The following is a 19,318-nucleotide window of genomic DNA, read 5'->3' on the forward strand; positions in this document are numbered from 1 at the left end:
AAATGTTTGAGTTTGAGACAATAGACTCATAATATCTTGCTGGGGAATAGCATGCCAATTATCAAAACCTGGGTGAATGGAAATATAATTCCTAGAGGAAACAAGGTGTCATGGACTCTTGAACTGTAGGCCTGTAATGGCATAGTTAGTTGTTTATAGCAGCCCCCCAAAATTAAAGGAATTAAATACTCCCAGAGTGAGAGCCTTGGAGAAAAACAAGGAGGAATAAGTAAGAGGATCTAAAATTTTTAAAAAAATGTTTTGTTTACCCATCTGTCACTATGCAAAACCTTGCATTGATATTTTTTAAAGTTACTGTATAAGCACCTTTTGTTTCCTAAAAACCTTAACTACAAAACTTACTATATTTAACTAATAGTCTTGAATGTGGAGATTTGAAAGGTTTTTTGAGTCTAGGGAATCCTTGTTATGCACATCCTCTCAGTTTGGAACTGACCCTACCGTGTGTGTGTGTGTGTGTGTGTGTGTGTGTGTGTGTGTGTGTGTGTGTGTGTGTGTGTTCTGAGGTATTATCTCTTCCACTTTGTGGAAATCCGTCTAAAACAAGTGGAGAGTAGAATAAAAACCTTTCATTGCAAATATGTATCTTGGCATAAAATGTGCGGGAGATTCACGATAATTTGGTTTGACGATGGGAAGTGGGAATGTAGTTATATATAATATGGCTTGCCTAGTCTTGGGACATTGGGTCTCACATCTGATCCTTTAATTACTGTGCTCCCAGCAGTAGAACTGCCTGGTTATGAGACATCACCTGCCATGGAGTATATCAGCATGCTGAACCCACACCTGTTTTTACAGGATTTGTTACATCCTTTGGGTAGGATTTCAATACTGTTTTCCTACACTTGAAGACTCTGGCCTGGTCTACACTATGTGTTTATACCGAATTTAGCAGCGTTAAACCAATTTAACCCTGCACTTGTCCATATAGCGAAGCCCTTAATATCGATATAAAGGGCTCTTAAAACCAATTTCTGTACTCCTCCCCGACCAGGGGTGTAGCGCTGAAATTGGTATTGCCATGTCAGATTAGGGTTAGTGTAGCCGAAATTTGATGGTATTGGCCTCCGGGCGGTATCCCACAGTGCACCATTGTGACCGCTCTGGAAAGTCATCTGAACTCAGATGCACTGGCCAGGTAAACCGGAAAAGCACTGCAAACTTTTGAATTTCATTTCCTGTTTGGCCAGCGTGGAGAGCTCACCAGCACAGGTGACCACGCAGAGCTTATCAGCACAGGTGACCACGCAGTCTCCTGAGAATCGAAAAAGAGCTCCTGCATGGACTGCACGGGAGGTGCTGGATCTGATCTCTGTGTGGGGAGAGGATTCTGTGCTAACAGAACTCTTTTCCAAAAGACAAAATGAAAAAACATTTGAAAAAATTTCCAAGGCCATGATGCAGAGAGGCCACACCAGAGACTCAGTACAGTGCAGAGTGAAAGTTGAGGAGCTCAGACAAGCCTACCAGAAAACCAAAGAAGCAAACGGAAGGTCCGGGGCAGGGCCGAAAACATGCTGCTTCTATGCTGAGCTGCATGCAATTCTAGGGGGTCCGCCACTAGTACCCCACCTGTCTGTGGATTCCGAGGTGGGGGTAATCTCAGCCATGCCTGAGGATTCTGCGGACGGGGAAGATGAGGAGGAGGAAGAGGAGGATGAGATTGCAGAGAGCACACAGCACACCGTTCTCCTCAACAGCCAGGAGCGTTTTCTGACCCTGACAGAATTACCCTCCCAGCCCTCCCAAGCCACTATCCCAGACAGTGAAGCCATGGAAGGGACCCCTGGTGAGTGTACCTTTGTAAATATAAAACATGGTTTAAAAGCAAGCATTTTTTAATGATTAATTTGCCCTGAGGACTTGGGATGCATTCGCGGCCAGTATAGTTACTGGAAAAGTCTGTTAACATGTCTGAGGATGGAGCGGAAATCCTCCAGGGACATCTCCGTGAAGCTCTCCTGGAGGTACTCCAAAAGCCTTTGCAGAAGGTTTCTGGGCAGGGCAGCCTTATTCCGTCCTCCATGGTAGGACACTTGACCCATGCCATGCATGTAGCAAGAAATCTGGTATCATTGCATGACAAAGCCTAGCTGCGTATGGTCCTGGTGTTTGCTGGCATTCAAGCAACATCCGTTCTTTAGCTCGCTGTGTTATCCTCAGGAGAGTGATATCGTTCATGGTAATCTGGTTGAAATTCAGGAATTTAATTAAGGGGACAGAGATGGCCATTCCTATGGCTGTTTGCCTGTGGCTTAAAAGAAATCCTTCCATGCATGTAGCCAAGCAAGGGGAAGGGAGGAGGTGTGATTGGCGCTGAGCTTTTTCACGTTTGGCTAGCAGGGATCTTCCTTGCTACCAGCCACACGGTGGGGGGCGGAGGGGGGTGTTTAGCAGTAATCTTCCATGATACCAGCCACGTGGTGGGGGGGTGGGGTAAAGCCATCATCCCAGAGAATTGGATGGGGGGGTGGTTTCTGCTGCTGCATGTTAACAGGAAAGAAGCAGCACTGAACGGGCTTTGCTTGCTATTTGGGAAAGGAGGGCACTGGATATATGAAGGTTGCAGAAGACAAAAGACAATGGCTTACTATGGCCGCATGCAAGCCGAATTTTGCTGACAGGACCTGCGTCTGTGAGATCTCTAATACCAGAGCTGCAGGCACTCAATATTAAGATGCAAAATGCAACCTTGTAGTGAAATCACATGTGCTGTATAAGGTGAATAGTGGTGTTCACTGTGAAAGAGTATAACCATTGTTCTGTAAAATGTATCTTTTTCAATACTTCTCTCCCTTTTTTCCCTCCCTCATGCAGCTGCACATTTTTCAAGCCTCCCTGCTCCGTCCCGAAGGCTATCTCAGATAAGGCAGCGGAAAAAAAAGACACGAGATGAAATGTTCTCAGAAATCATGGAAGTGACCCGCAATGAAAGAGCTCATCTGAATGAGTGGAAGGACGTGGTATCAAAGTACAAGAAAGATGCCAGTGACCGTGAGGACAGGAGGGACAAACGTGAGGACAGGTGGTGGCAGGAAGATCACTGGTGGCGGGATGCAACGCTGAGGCTGCTGCGTGATCAAACTGACATGCTCCGGCGTATGGTGGAGCTTCAGGAACAGCAGCAGGATCTTAGAGTGCCGCTGCAGCCCCTGTATAACTACCCTCTCTCCTCACCATGTTCCTTAGCCTCCTCACCCACCAGACAAGTAAGAACGCGTGGGGTGAGGCTCCGTGCACCCGCCCACTCCACCCCAGTGGACAGCCCAACCAAAAGGCTGTCGTCATGAAATTTTTTTAGTGGCCTTTTCCTTCCCTCCTATCCTCCTCCCAAACCCCACCCGGGCTACCTTGTCAGTTCTCTCCATCTTTTTATAATTATTTAATGAAGAATACATGATTTTTAAACAAGAGTGAATTTATTTCCTTAGAAAGCAAGCTGTGTTCGAAGGCAGGTGGGGGTGAGTGGCTTACAGGGAATGAGTCAATCAAGGGGTGATGGGTTTCGTCAAGGAGAAACAAACACAACAGTCACACTGTACCCTGGCCAGTGATGAAACTGGTTTTCAAAGCTTCTGTAATGCGCACCACTTCCTGATGTGCTCTTCTAATCACCCTGGTGTCTGGCTGCGCATAATCAACGGCCAGGTGTTTTGCCTCATTCTCCCACTCCGCCATAAAGGTCTCCCCCTTACTCTCACAGAGATTGTGGAGCACACAGCAAGCAGCAATAACAATGGGGACATGGGTTTGGCTGAGGTCTGAGCGAGTCAGTAATGTGCACTAGCATGCCTTTAAACAGCCAAATGCACATTCTACCACCATTCTGCACTTGCTCAGCCTGTAGTTGAACAGCTCCTGACCACTGTCCAGGCTGCCTGTTCAACTGTATGGCTTCATGAGCCATGGCATCAAGGGGTAGGCTGGGTCTCTCAGGATAACTATAGGCATTTCAACATCCCCAACTGTTACTTTCTGGTCTGGGAAGTAATTCCCTTGCTGCAGCCGTTTAAACAGAGTAGTGTTCCTGAAGACGCGAGCGTCATGAACCCTTCCCGGCCATCCAATGTGGATGTTGGTGAAACGTCCCTTGTGATCCACCAGTGCTTGCAGCACCATTGAAAAGTACCGCTTGTGATTTATGTACTGGGTGCCCTGTTGCTCCAGTGCCAAGATAGGGATATGGGTTTCATCCATCACCCCACCACAGTTAGGGAATCCCATTGCAGCAAAGCCATCCACTATGATCTGGACATTTCCCAGAGTCACAGTCTTTCATAGCAGCAGCTTAGTGATTGCTTTGGCTACTTGGATCACAGCAGCCCCTACAGTAGATTTGCCCACTCCAAATTGATTCCTGACTGACTGGTAGCTGTCTCACGTTGCAAGCTTCCAGAGGGCTATTGCCACTCACTTTTCAACTATGAGGGCTGCTCTCATCTGGGTATTCTGGCGTTTCAGGGCAGGGGAAATCAAGTCACAAAGTTCCATGAAAGCGCCCTTACGGATGTGAAAGTTTCGCAGCCACTGGGAATCGTCCCACACCCGCAACACTATGCGGTCCCACCCGTCTGTGCTTGTTTCCCAAGCCCAAAATCGGTGTTCCATGGCTAGAACCTGCCCCATTACCAGCAGGATCTCCAGCGTGCCAGGGCCCGGAGTTTGAGAGAATTCTGTGTCCATGTCCTCATCACTCTCGTCGCTGCTCTGCCGTAGCCGCCGCCTCCTCGCCTGGCTTTGCAGGTCCCAGTTCAGCATAGACTGCACGACAATGCACGAGGCCTTTAAAATGTCCATGATTGCTGTCTTGAGCTCAGCAGGGTCCATGCTTGCCGTGGTATGGCGTCTGCACAGTTCACCCAGGAAAAAAGGTGCGAAACCGTGGTCTGCCGCTGCTTTCACGGAGGGAGGGGTGAGGCTGTACCCAGAAGGACCAGTGACAATGTTTTTTGCCCTATACGGCACTGGGATCTCAACCCAGAATTCCAAGGGGCGGGGGAGACTGCGGGAACTATGGGATAGCTACCTACAGTGCAATGCTCTAGAAATCGACGCTAGCCTTGGTACATGGACACACACCGCCAAATTACTGTGCTTAGTGTGGCTGTGTGCACTCGATTTTATACAATCTGTTTTTTAAAAACCGGTTTCTGTAAAATTGGAATAATCCCGTAGTGTAGACATACCCTCTGTGAAGGCTCAGATTGACTCCAAATAGGTTCCCATGGTGGGGGATCCATGAGGATTACTGTTTAGCAGCCTTCTCCTTTCCAAACTCAGTTTCTTCCTGCCACTAATGATCCTGGTCTGATGGGTGATCGCAGTTCTTGCACAGATGTTGTGGAAAGCAATAGCCTTTACTCAGGCTAAATAAAAACAAGTCCTTTCAGGTGTCCTGAAGACTATAGTGAGGACTTAGAATTACTTATCACAAGCCTTTGGAAATAGTGTCTTAGTTTTTACAGCCTGTAATACCCCTGATGGAATCTGGGAATGATGAAGATAAAACTTCCCTGAACTTGGCATTCTTGAAGTAAGTCAGCTCAGTGACACTAGTACAGGGATCGGCAACCTTTGGCACGTGGCTTGCCAGGATAAGCACCTGGTGGGATGGGCCAGTTTCTTTACCTGCCGTGTCCGCTGGTTCGGCCGATCGCAGCTCCCATTGGCTGCGGTTTGCCACTCCAAGCCAATGGGGGCTGCAGGAAGCGGCGCAGGCCGAGGGATGCACTGGCTGCCGCTGTGTACTAAAGGCTGAGGATCTCCATGGGCACATCTGATCTTTGCTAGTACTGACAAGCTAGGCAAAGTTCTCAAGAGTACATAAATCTCTCCAGGAGATGGTGGATGAGGAATGGGATACCAGTGATAGGAAATCGTCTTTTACTTGTCTGTTCTGGAAACTTTCTGTCATTCAGAATGTGTCAAATGTCATGTTACGATTTCTCCTTTGGTAGAAACTTATAAGGCTGGGCTGATATCTTGCAAGAAGGTAAAGTGTCCCTAATGGACTCTGTGGAAAATACATTCTACCTTTAGTGTAGATTGCTTCAACAGAATTGACAGCCCGTTGGGAGAGGGGTGACTTGGGGTGGAGGAACTGCATTTGCTATAGACTAGATGTAGTGGCCCGTAACTATTCCCTGGAATTCAGGCCTTTTTCTCTGTGACCAGTTTTCTTATTTAGCAGAAATGGGCAGCGGCAGGAGTAATGGAAGGCTGTAAATTCAGGGCCACATCCCCATGTTTATGACTGGCTAACTAACGCTCACTCTGAATTAAAAGCCATGGTAGCAATAGCAAGTGTCTGGGGGTGTGCTTTGAAGGCAGTGAGTATAATTATGCACAAAATTATCATCTTGATTCCTTCCTTGGTGGATTTACTAATGTATCCAAATGGACAAGGTGTTTCTGTGTGGCACCAGAGTGGTGAAAAGTTGGGACCATATTTCAGCCTGTTATCCAGCGTGGGTCTTAGCATAGCAGTCTTCACATATTCTGGGTGTTAAAACATCTTGCCTGGACTATTTCTATGTGTAACCTTTTACGGTACCATTCAATCATTTTGTTTCTGAGCTGGTGGTCTTTACAAGACTATTCCATGGATCTCTCCTGAGGAGGAATGATGAAAACTTGAGAGTGGGGGTTCCCCACAACCCTCTCCCCTCCTACTCTAAACATACAGTGGACAGTAATAACATGGTATCCTGCAAGGCTGAGAAATTCGTTGGAGCACTAATGTGCTCCAAGGATGTACGGTCCGTGACGGAGAGAGTTTAGTCAACAATCGCTCTCTCCTGTCTTTGCGCAGAGTCTAATACTTGCTTAGCACCTTGCTTTACCTGTGTTCATGATATGACATTTGAGAGGGAGAACTTCACTGAGTTGCTCTTTCTATGTGAAACTATTGCAGTGTACCATACTCAGAGGACATTTGTGGGCTAGTCTAGAGAGGAAAACCCTAATGCGTTGTCACATTCAGGTATGAATTAACTTCCTTTTCCAGGAGGGCCTTGCAAAGGGGTTGAGTTAATTTCTTTTAATCTGAGAAGCAGATACTCAGTAGTAAAGGATCTGACTCAGTTTCTTTTCAAAGGGATTGGGAAGCATTGGGTTTTCTGGGTTTGTTTTTAGATCTGCTGACACTTTGCCTCCTTGGTTCATGGGATTTTAGCCTGCTGTTGAATGATTTGATAGATCAGCCATTTGAAACTTGGGTTCCCATTTGGTTCCTTACTCTAAAGACAAGGTTCTTGGCAGCTGTTTGTTTGGTTTTTTTTGAGGAGAGTTGCAGGGTTTTTTGTTTAATGGAGGGACCCTTTTGTTTTCTGTGTAGATGAGGAAGTGGCTAGGCTGTTCTCCCAGCCTGCCCCCCAAAAGTTAGTTACTTTTAGATCTCAAGAACCATACTTATTTGAATCCTAAAGAGAGTGTGACTCTGGCATCCTCTTCCTGGTGGCCTAAGTATCCAGGAGACTTACTTGACAAGATGAGACCACCGCATTTTTGGGATGAAAGCTTACTCTTCTGTGACACCGTTAGCCTTCTGGTTGGCAAGAGCAGAATGTCTTTCATACAAGTTGTGCAGGGCAGCAACTTGAGCTTTTCTGTATACTTTAGTGTAGCAATACAAATTGTATTTAAACACATCTTCTGATTCAGTGTCTGGACTGCCATTTTGAGATTGCTCTGCACTCTCACATTTGATCTTGAAACTGATTTGGTAGTCTCACTCTGTGGGGCTCATATAGGATAACCTTCAAGGAGGATTACTCCTAGAAACTCTCTTCCTCAGAGGACAATCCATGTAGTATAACTTGAATTATAGAGGAGCTGAGCAGATGGTCCCACCAGGATGATGCTAAAACTTTTTGGTTTTATATTGTATCTGGGAATGGGCAACAGGGCATGGATCAATTGGTGATTACCTGTTCTGATCATTCTCTCTGGGGCATCTTGTGTTGGCCACTATAGGAAGACATGATACTGGGCAAGTTGGACCTTTTGGTCTGACCCGGTAGGGCTGTTCTTATGTTCTTAATACCCTGGCATAAAAAAGCATGGAACTTCTGACCTGTTAGATACCTTTCACTCTGTTAGCTTGGATGCTTCACTCATATGGTATGTTAGTGGTGTAAAAATTTTTGCTCATGGCTACTGTATTTACAGTTATTGCTGGACTCAGACTGGAATATAACAATATTGCTAACTTAGGGATGTTGTCCTTTGAGCAATGAGTGGTTGTTTTTTTGTTTTTTTTTCCCCCCTCTACTGGCTGGAACAGAGGTGTAAATACACTGTCTGAGCTATTGTGAGAATGCTCCAAGAAACCTAATTAATAGGTTAAAAGAAACCCCCATTTTAACTACGGAATTGTTTTCATAGTTGTGCTAAACACTTTAGAGCTCAGCTGCTTTCTTTCCTTTCTCTATATCTGTAAATGAAAGTAGCTATTATGTTGGCCATTCCAGCTCATCTCTCTCTGTATAAGCCATAATTAAATTTGGCATCTCCTGTCTACCCACTATCTTTGCCAAATGCAGACTAGGCTTTGTGTACTATTTCTATTATAGTGCTGTCCCTTGACATGTTTATCTCCTTCAGGCAAATGTTTATGTTGCACTCTTTAAACAGCTGAGTTCATAGCACATAACAAGGCAGTGCTATCACACTGTAGATTTATAACTGATACTAAGCTTTCAGCAGCTTTAACAATTGCTTAAACTCAACTGAATATAAAAACAAAACCAGCAGCAACCACTCAATCCATCTATTAAAAAGCAAATGAGGAACAGTACCCTATGCACACCCAAGAAGTAGTTTTCCAGCAGTCTCCCTCTTTGCAGCATATCCAGAAAGTCAACAGATTAGAGATATTTCAAACCAAGGGGGAGCAAGTTTCAAAGCCAGGAGAAGCAGCAAAGAATCCTGTGGCACTTTATAGACTAACAGACGTTTTGGAGCATGAGCTTTCGTGGGTGAATGCCCACTTCGTTGGATGCAGGAGAGCATCCTGTTGTAGAGAAAGCCCGCCCTTTTATACTGAGGGGAGTTCAGCTTGAACATCTCTGGTGATTTTGTCTGTTACGGTATGGCATGAGGTGACGTGAGCACCAAGCCATTTAGGGCTTTGTTGGTCAAACCTTAAACTTCAGTCTTAGGGAAGACTATGATAATTTTCATCGGCAACTATCACATCACCAACAGCTAACCCTAAAGGCACATCTTCACTAGTAATGTTAAAGTGCTGTTGAGGCAGTGCTTTAACATGGCTGTGTAGTCGCGGCATCTCCACGAGGGGAGCACATCTCCTCCACTGCAGGAGCGCTGTCTACACTGCCATGTTACAGCGCTGAAACTTGTGGCGGTCAAGGGTGTGTTTTTTTCACACCCCTGACCGAGAAAGTTGCAACACTGTAAAGTGGCAGTGTAGATGAGGCCTAAGTCTAATACTCCTACAAACACACTGCCCCAGTAACTTATTTAAAGTGGAACCCCTCCAACTCTAATACTTTTGGAGTTCTTCAGTGTCTCATGCCCAAAAGGAGTCATGTAACAGTTCATTGGTTTGATGCTAGCCCACTCTATGCTTATTTTCTATGTATAGCTGAAATTCTGCAGGGCTGGAAAATGTGAGGAAGATCTCCTATTGGGACGTAAGCTTGGGCTGGGGTGTGGCTGCTTTGTTTCTACAAGGTTGCTTCAGTGTGAGAAGAGTCACTATTTGAGTTATTAGCTTCAGATGAATCTTATATAGTAAGGGCCAAGTTAAGACTAAAATAGCCATAGATGTGATAATTGTTTTCTTTTCTTGTATAGTTCAGTTCATAAATTTAGAATTATATTACCCATTGTACACATTTACATTAACGTTATTAGCAGTTGTTTTACTTTAGCTTGTATTAAAACAAACTTGGCAACACTGTCTCCTGCACAAACTTACACAAATGCCACCTCAGCCAAAAAAGACTTCAATAGAATAGGTGTCCTCGCACAAAGAATTTTGAAGTCTTAACTTTAATAATGCAGTTTTTTCTCTCAATTTCTCTGTGTATAAATCTTTCTCTTTAGAGAAAGGACATCAAAGGTATGCTTTGAACATAAATTTGCTATTAAGATTATATTCTGTAAATTCAAGCCTGTAAAAATGCCTGGCTGTCCCTTCCTGTCAATCTCGGAGGGAGTCCACGCCCCCTTATCTTGTTCCTAGAAGCAGTCTGGAACAATGGGAAATTTAGCTGTCTCGGGTGTCCGGGCCCTCTGAGTGGGACTGGGCAGTCATCAGGCTCTGGGACTCAAGCCATCAGGCAAGGGGGAGCTCCAAATAGTCTAGGGCTCTAGCAGAGCAGTGAATAGTCTAGTCTCAGGCAGGGCGGACACCAAGCAGTCTAAGGTTCTGGCCTGTGGGCAGGGCAGAGCAATTAATAATCTAGCGTTCTAGCTCTGGTGGACAGTAGACTAACACAGGCCTCCTGGCCTAAGGTAGGATGGCAGGAGAGTAGGAGGATCTGGCACCACCCAGCTCCCTGCCCAGGGCCCAAAAAGTGGCAGGGTGTTTTGCTACTGGGTCAGTGGAGAATCCAGCCACAACATGCTGACCTGTCTTCAGGCAGCACTGCAGCCAGACTACTGTCAGCTGTCCCTAGGCGACCCCCGCCCCCCCCGTTGTATCTGCATCCAGGGGTCATCCTCCATCTCCCCAGGAAACACCACCAATGCTAGTCTCAGCAGCTTCTTGGGGTCTGGAGTGATGGGGCACTCTGGAAGCTCAGGCAAGTCCTTGGGACAGCAGAGGTCCTCCTTGGCATCCCGCTCCAGCAGTAGAGGAGAAGTGTCTGTCTCCCTTGGCAGCTCCAGTCCGATTGAGCTGCAGGGTCAGCCTTTTATACTTCCTTCCGGGGGTGCAGGCCTGGCTTCACCTACCAGGGTGTAAGTGGCCATCCCTGCCTGTCGTGCTTGGAAGGAGGACACACCCATTTTGCTGCAGAGCCCTCCACTGCTTTTCAACGTGAGATTTTGCGTAATTTAACAATTCCACTAGAATTCAAAGCCTTATGAAAGGCTCCCTGTATTGGAAATTCTGTTTATTCCAAGGGCTTTGGGTAATCTCAAGAACTACTGATAAGTGTTTAATACAAACTTTTCTAGTCTTTTTTTTTAGCAGTTTTTATAGGAAGGAAGTTTTTCATTTAATGAAGTACGCTTACGGTATGGACAAGCAATTCTGGTACAGCAAACTCCTTAATGTGGTGCTGCTGCCTTTCAATCAAGCATGGTGAGGAATTGAGATACAGAGGTGCAGAAACCCAGTTTAGATGTCCAAGTTCCCTTAATTTTGTGAGAAGGCTATCATTTTAATTAGTCAACTATCAATTTTTTATTACACTGTCACTGGGGCATATAGACCTGTAAAAATGTATTTGGATTGATGCTGACACTTTTCGATTGGACTGTCAGATATTTTAAATTATTCTCTTTTTTTTTTTTCTTTTGGCACAAATTTTCCTTCCTCTCTCTTCTTGTCTTCTAAACTTTTAAAAACAGCAGCCTGAAAAATGTTGGATTATGAAACCAATGATGCAGTCATAGAATTGTTATTGACACTCTCATTTTCAGACTTTTGAAAGGGCACTTCTGCTATCTAAGCTTTTCTGTTAAATAAAGCTCTGGTCTAACTATTTAAATTAAGATTCTTAAGAGTTTCTGAATACTTTCAATATAAAATATACCCTTACGTGTCCACACAACCCTCTTTTCTTTTATCTAAAGGTGGTTTGTACTTATCTATCTCCCTGTCTTAGTCTATTGCCATCTTATTTCTGTGCTTCTGTCCACTCCACTAGCAACTGCCACCATGGCAACTCTTCCTTTACCTGAGCAGGTGGGATATAGAAAGCAACCAGTGTTGAGCTGGTTGAACTTGCTTCTAAAAAAAGTTTAAAGGGGACATTTTGTTTGTGGTTAACTCTGAGGATATTAAATCTCATAAATAGAGCTCTGTGTGTCAGGCCACTACATTTTGTTTGTGATTAACTATTGCTAGATCACCAGATATTTACATATTTGAAAAAACTCTTCAGAGAAATCCTGCTTTGTGTGTGACTAGCCTGCTGTGAACCAGCAGGATCCACAGAGACTTTGGGCATGTCTGCATTGCCCCACAGTTTGGATTATGTTGGTGTGAGTAGCAGTGTGCACCAAAGTGCTGCATGATAACTCCCCTGTGTGAATGCTGCAGATGTGAACTAAAAGGTTCCTATTTTTCATTTAATGTCGTCATTTTGAAACAGGACTAATGGAGGCAAATTAGGAACTTCTTAGTTTGCGCCCACAGCATCATACAGAGAAGTTACAGTGCAGCAGCTTGGTATGAGCTGCTATTCACACCCCCATAGTCCAAACTGGGGGGAAGTGTGTAAGCAAGTCCTTTGATTGTCTGGTAGAATGGATGATATCAACTTTCTTTCTGTCTTTAGGATGCGTCAGGATGAAACGCCACAGGCATCTAAGCACCAGTGACAGTTCAGACAATGAGAGTAAGTAGTATGCATTAATCTTTCTTTGCTTTATCACCCTCTTGTGGTTTCCTCCTGTGGTTTGAGGGCAAACTGTTTTACCTCTTTTGTATAACAAAAATAAAGTTTTATTTCCTTTCCTTTTTTTTTGCTTTTCTCCAGAATTCAAAATACTGAAATCTGTTATCTCAGAGATGAAATTACAAAAACCCTGGTTATTTCAGGAAGAGAATCTGAATCTTGTGCAGACTTTGAACTAATGTGTACATCTTTCCTTTTAAGAGAAAATTCCATAATGCAGGAGAGCGTGCGCTCTCAAGAGGAAAATTGGATGTAGTCAGAAGTATATATATATAAAATATATATTATTTGAACCATGTGTTTGTTATGAGGCCCTAATTCTGTAAGATGATCCATGTGAATGATTGTCTATGCCTGTGCAGAGCCTCAGTGGAAAAATTGTAATTGTAGGGGTAGAGAATTGTTTGTGGGAGGATATATATGTTTCTGGAAATACTTCACTTAGGATGCGTTTTTACACTCATGTTAAGTGTGCCTAGAGATGAATAGGACATCCTTTTTAGCATTTATATAAATGGCAGTTGGGCTCCACAGGGGTTCAGGATTCTACCCATGCAGATCAGCTTGCAGGATTGAGATCTAAATGGAAAAAATATCTACCAAATATCTTAAACTTTGTCTTAGTTTTCTTGGCACTCGTTTGGTTTATATTTTTGTCTTTCCCTTTTGAGATACTGAGTTGTGGGTTTAGAGGCCCTAGATCAAATTGTGTAAACTCTTCAGGGCAGTGACTGATCTGTTTTTATTAAGCATTGCATAAATCTGACACTGTAAGCAGCTGATGTTGCATTTGAGTCACACAAACATGATATATTGCATCACAGATTGAGCCAGTATCTTCTTAAGAACTTGCAGTGCAGTGACCGGGGCAGCTCTAGCTTCTTTGCCGCCCCAAGCACAGCAGTCAGGTAGCCTTCGGCGGCTTGCCTGTGGGAGGTCCGCCAGTCCCGTGGATTCAGCGTACCCGCTGCCAAATCTGCAGTACCGGTGGACCTCCCGCAGGCAAGGCTGCCTGACTGCTGCCCTTGCAGGGACTGGCAGGGCGCCCCCCACGGCTTGCCGCCCCAGGCATGCGCTTGGAGCGCTGGTGCTGCCGCTGGCAGTGACAGTGATTTTTGTGCATCTCTGCACTTTAGTTTAACACCATCTTGATTCTCTAGTCTCCCTCAGTCCTCCTGTACTCTTGCTCCCGTCAATATTGCCTGAATTGGGTGGAAAGCTAAGTTCCCTGTAAGCTGCATGGCTGTGTAGCAGGCTCTTAAGGGCCGTGCAGGCAGGAAGAGGTGCCCCTCCCCTGGCCTGCCCCTGGTGGAGCTGCTGGGGAGAGGAGAGGTGCCACTCCCCCATCCCCGAGCTGCTGTGGCAAGAGAGGGGTGGAGGGAGTCCTCTCTCCCCACTGCAACCCTGGGGCAGCCTTCACCCTAAACCCCTCATCTCTGATTCCACCCCAGAGCCCGCACCCCCTGCATCCCAAACCTCTGCCACAGCCTGAAGCTCCCTCCCAAACCCTTCATCCCCAGCCCAACCCCAGAGTCCACACCCTCAGCCAGAGCCCTCAACCCTCTGCCCTAGCCCTGAGCCCCTCCTGAACCCCAATCCCTTCGTCCCTGGCCCCACCTGGGAGCCCTCACCCCCCTCCAGAACCTTCAACCTCTGCACTTCAACTCTCTGTCCCCAGCACTGAGCCCCCTCTCACACTCCAAACCCCTCAGCCACACCCTCACCACAAATGACCTCCAAATGGGTGCACATAACAAAATTGATTCCGCACATGGATGTAAAAAAATTGGAGGGAACACTGCTGGTGGAAGAGAAGGAATCTGCATAATCTTGTCCTCTCTGCTCTCACCTGGTGTGTATCAGACAGATCAGGGGATATTCTGATCACTGTTTCACTTATTCTTTCTGAAACTACACGTATTGAGAAGAGGCTCTGGTCAGACCTACAGACTTCATGAGAGTTCCTGTTTGGGTACAATGACCCAGAAAGATGATTCTAGTCTATCGTGCCTTGTAATATATTGAGGAATTATGTGAAATTCAGTGGGTTACAACTAAACTCTGGTATTTTATTTATTTTTTTTAAATAGGCCCTTCCACTTCGTTTTCTTCTTGTTCTAAATACAGGAGTAAATCAAAAACTCCAGCAAATGAACAAAAGAAACCTGCTGAGGTGAGAACAACGGTTAAAGTTTAGATTATGGTAATCTGATTATTTTGTAATGTATATATTTTGTCTCTAAGCTTTGAACTGTGGGGTTTTGGGGGAGAGAGGTGGTTCTGTTAACTGTAAAATCTTTCAAATGAAACTGCATGCTCCCAGTCCACAAACAGGATGTTTGGATAGTAGTATGGAAGTAGTGGTAATTGGGGCCCAAATTGGCTGCTGGGGCTGCAGAGAATAAGGTGACCCACATGATCTTCTCCCGTGAAGGTTGATCCTATTTTGAAAGTGAAATATGGACACTTTAGTGGGTTTTTGGGGAGTATAAGGCTGGCTGGTAAGGAGCAGGGGTGCCCTCTTCAGAATGGAACATGGAGACACTTCAAAGGGCAGGATAGGAAAGGACTGTATTCAATCTGTCGTCTCCTCACTTTTTTTAATTCCAGCCTCATCCCTTCAAATCTAGCTGTTAACTCTGCCATGTCACCCTGCTGCCTCACTCTTTCTACACGCCTCTCACGAATTGGTTTCACTCCCCTGTGCTTGACTATATCAACCTAGTCCATCCCCTGGCTGGCTGAGCACCTCCCTAAGACCGCTGAGCTCCCTCCAGCCCATCTCTCATCTTCTCAGGAATATCGAACATCTATGGTTATGGGCTGAGTACACTTCCACTTTCTTAACCTCTTACCCTACTTCCCCAGCATCAGTACATGCCCCACTCCACTGCGCACACATGTACTCAACCTCTGCAGGTGAGAAAATCCATCTTTAAACACAGAACTCTTCCCTCTCCTATCTGGCTCAGAACTCTATTCCCTAATTCAAATCTGCACTTTCTACCAATGATAGGACCTGGAGAAGCAGGAGCATACACTGTAGGGAGCCTTCTGTAGGGCTGAAGAGAATTGACAACATAGAAACCTGTATTCCCTGGTCTCTGCTTTCTCCCTCTGTTAGGTAGGGTGATCAGATAGCAAGTGTGAAAAATTGGGATGGAGGAGGGAGTGTTAGGTTGCCTATCTAACATAAAGACTCTAATATCTGGATGGTCCCGATAATATCAAGACATCTGGTCACCCTACTGTCACCTGAGGTCTACATGCTAGAGGACCAGACTGCATGATTGCGAGAGGCTAGAGCAGCTTCAGGCACACTAGCCCACAAGTGATGATGCAGTATATGAGTATTTACCGTGAAAGCTGTGCCATTAAATGTGGGGCTTAGCCACTATGACCTGCTTTCCCCTGTTTGGAAGCATTACTAAGTCTTGACATTCTTTCTTAAGGGCTGAAGTAAACTAATCATTCCTGTGAGGGAACTATTTTTCTGTTCACTTGTTGCCAATCTTGTGCCACCTCCCCCCCCTTAATCCCTTCCAAAAAAACCCCCCTGAAAAACCACAAATGCCCATGTGTGCTGGTGTGACTATTGATAGCTGAGGGAAGTGTGAACTGAGCATGGGGAAAATGTTTTGATTCTTTAGAATTTAAACCAGAGATTCATGGCTCAAGGTAACAATATATGCTGTACAAAATGATAGGCTTTTTAGCCACCTACTGTGATGGGAGTAGTATAAATGTCTAGACTGGGTTCATCCAGGAAAACATATACAGCAAAATTCCTCTATATTTGCAGAGGAGCACACACAGTGAAATGCTGACTACATTTTGTGAATGGACCAGTGATTGCCTGTCCTTTGTGAGAATTCAAGAGCAGGTGGAAGTCCCTTAATTAAATGCTGCTTACTGGCTTAATGTATTTGGTTTGGTGGGAAAGGGCAGTGTTTAAAATGTGTATCTTGTTCTCCCAAAGTTAGTTTTTTAGCAAGTGTTAATGAAGTTCCCCAATGTTAGTATATGTTTTTAAAAGAGAAACTGAACAGTTGTTCTGAAGCATGGCGGAAGGTTGACGAACAATATATGTAGTGGCCTGTGATTTGCACTGCCAAGAAAAAGTCTGTCTTTTTTGGTAAAATGTTTCCTTATGAAATCATACCCTTCAATAATATGCTTAGATTCTAGTTTTAACTACTGAAATCTTGCTAAGGATTTGCTCTGTAAAGTAATTCAGCCTTCTTACCAGAATGGTGAATATGAACTGCAATGAATGAGAATATTAATGTCTGCCACTATTTTAAAAATTCTGTAGCATCATCTCTTTACCCCAGGCATGCTCTTACCACCCAGATCCCCTGGTTCCTTAAGCTGTGACTCTCCCAGGTCTTCCTGCAGAGGGACTCTTCTGTCTCTGCTATTTTTGCTCCAACTCCCTTCCACCTGTCTTTATACACATGTACATATGAACAACAATAAATGTGAAGACTCATCAAATGTATAGCTGTATGTAATAGCTATTGGAAGCTAAAATTAGGCATGCGTCTCTCATACTTTAGTTTCCTCTATATGTTACATTTTCTGTCCCTTAACTGTGAGTATGTATCTTTAGTCCAAAAACATGCACTCAGTCTTATTGGCAAACCAAACCATGTTCCAAGTATGAATCTCCTTTTTCAATGAAGCTAGAGCAGGGGTAGGCACGCGAGCAGATTTTCAGTGGCACTCACACTGCCTGGGTCCTGGCCACCAGTCCAGGAGCTCTGCATTTTAATTTAATTTTAAATGAAGCTTCTTAAACATTGTAAAAACCTTATTTACTTTACACACAAGAATAGTTTATTTATATATTATAGACTTATAGAAAGGGACCTTCTAAAACCATTAAAATGTATTCCTGGCATGCGAAATCTTAAATTAGAGTGAATAAATGAAGACTTGGCACATCGCTTCTGAAAGGTTGCCGACCCCTGAGCTAGAATGTAGTCTGATGAAAAAGAACTGAGTGTCTGTGAATTTCATCAGACCAACTATTCTAATAGTGCTTGAAATCGTGCTTTCCTGCTATAATGTTTAAAGGGACACTTGCAACTTGATTTAAAAAAAAAACCTCAAGGTCAAAAATACAATGTTCTTGTAGAATGTCCCGATTTTTTCATTTCTTTTTTTAAACGCTTCTTAAGGGAACATTACCAAGCTGCTTGGTTCCAGCCTCAACCCTTTCCCCCCTCTTTCTCTCTGTGCGTGTGACTTTCAGTTGTTTCATAGACTTCAAGGCCACAAAGGACCATCAGGATTATGTAGTCTGACCTCCTGAACAATGCAGGCCACAGAACCTCACCCGCTCACGCCTGAAATAGGCCCCTAACTGCTGGCTGAGTTACTGAAGTTCTCAAATCATTATTTAAAGACTTCAAGTTACAGAGAATCTTCCATTTACACTAGTGACCCATGCCTCGTGCTGCAGGGGAAGGCAATAAACCCCCAGGGTCTTTACCAATCTGACCTAGGGGAAAATTTCTTCCTGACCCCAAATATGGCGATCAGTTAGAGCCTGAGCATGTGGACAAGACCCAGCAGCCAGACACCTGGGAAAGAATTCTCTGTAGTAACTCAGAACTGTGTCCCATCACTGGCCGTTAGAGATATTTGCCGCTAGCTGTTGCAGATTGGCTGCATGCCATTATCATACCATATCCTTATCGTACCATAAACTTCTCAAGCTCAGTCTTCAAGACAGTTCAATTTTTTGGCCCCCACTATTCCCCTCAAAGGCTGTTTAAGAACTTCAGTCCTTGTTAGAAACTGCCATCTAATTTCAAGCCTAAACTTATCGATAACCAGTTTATATTTTTTTCGTGTGTCAAATTGGTGCTTCACTTAAGTACCAGGGAGGGGGAGGAGTTATTTACCCTCTGATGTATTTATAGAGAACAAGCATCTCCCCTCAGCCTTCTTTTGATTAGGCTAAATAAGCCAAGCTCTTTGAGTCTCGTCTCATAAGGTAGGTTTTCTGTTCCTCTGATCATCCTAATAACCCTTCTTTGCACCTGTTCCAGTTTGAATGTATCTGTCTTAAACATGGGAGACCAGAATTACGTGCAGTATTCCAGATGCAGTCTCACCAGTGCCTTGTATAATGATACTAACACTTCCCTGTCTGTACGGAAAATCCCTCGCCTGATGTATCCTTGGACTGCATTAGCCTTTTTCATGGCCACATTGCATTGGCAGCTCATAGTCATTCTGTGTTCAACAAATATACCAGGTCTTTCTCCTCTCTGTCACTTCCAACTGATAAATCTCCACATTATAGCAAAAATTCTTGTTGATAATCTCTAAATGCATGATTTTGCACTGTTAAATTTCATCCTATTTTTATTACTCCAGTTTACAAACTCATCCAAATCTTGTATGATATCCTCTGTATTTGCAATATCTCTCAACTTTGTGTCATCTGCAAGTTTTATTAGAACACTCCCACTTTTTGGGCCAAGTTATTAATAAACATGTTAAATAAGGCAGGTCCCAAGACTGATCCTGAGGGAACTCCACTAGTAATCTCCCTCCAGCCTCACAGTTCACCTTTCAGTATGAGCTGTTGTTGTCTCTGCCTCCTCAAACAAGGAGAGCAGGTTGGTCTGGCAGGGTCTACCTTTTATATAACCATATTGTATTTTGTCCCAATTACCAATAAC

General features: G+C 44.5%; 1 protein-coding gene across 3 annotated transcripts in view; it reads left to right on the forward strand.

Moving 5' to 3' along the window:
- The window catches only part of JADE3 (jade family PHD finger 3), an 89,223-nt gene that overhangs the window by 30,415 nt on the left and 39,490 nt on the right, over window positions 1-19,318 (forward strand). For 2 of the 3 annotated variants that reach the window (XM_030571378.1, XM_030571398.1), the window contains exons 2-4: window positions 12,501-12,560; window positions 14,711-14,793; window positions 16,423-16,503. In XM_030571378.1, the coding sequence (XP_030427238.1) occupies window positions 12,501-12,560; window positions 14,711-14,793; window positions 16,423-16,503 (224 nt within the window). The remainder of the gene's footprint in view (window positions 1-12,500; window positions 12,561-14,710; window positions 14,794-16,422; window positions 16,504-19,318) is intronic. The other variant, XM_030571388.1, reaches the window with a different exon arrangement.

Source organism: Gopherus evgoodei, chromosome 1 (assembly GCF_007399415.2).
Source record: "Gopherus evgoodei ecotype Sinaloan lineage chromosome 1, rGopEvg1_v1.p, whole genome shotgun sequence".
Classification (NCBI taxonomy): Eukaryota; Metazoa; Chordata; order Testudines; family Testudinidae; genus Gopherus; species Gopherus evgoodei.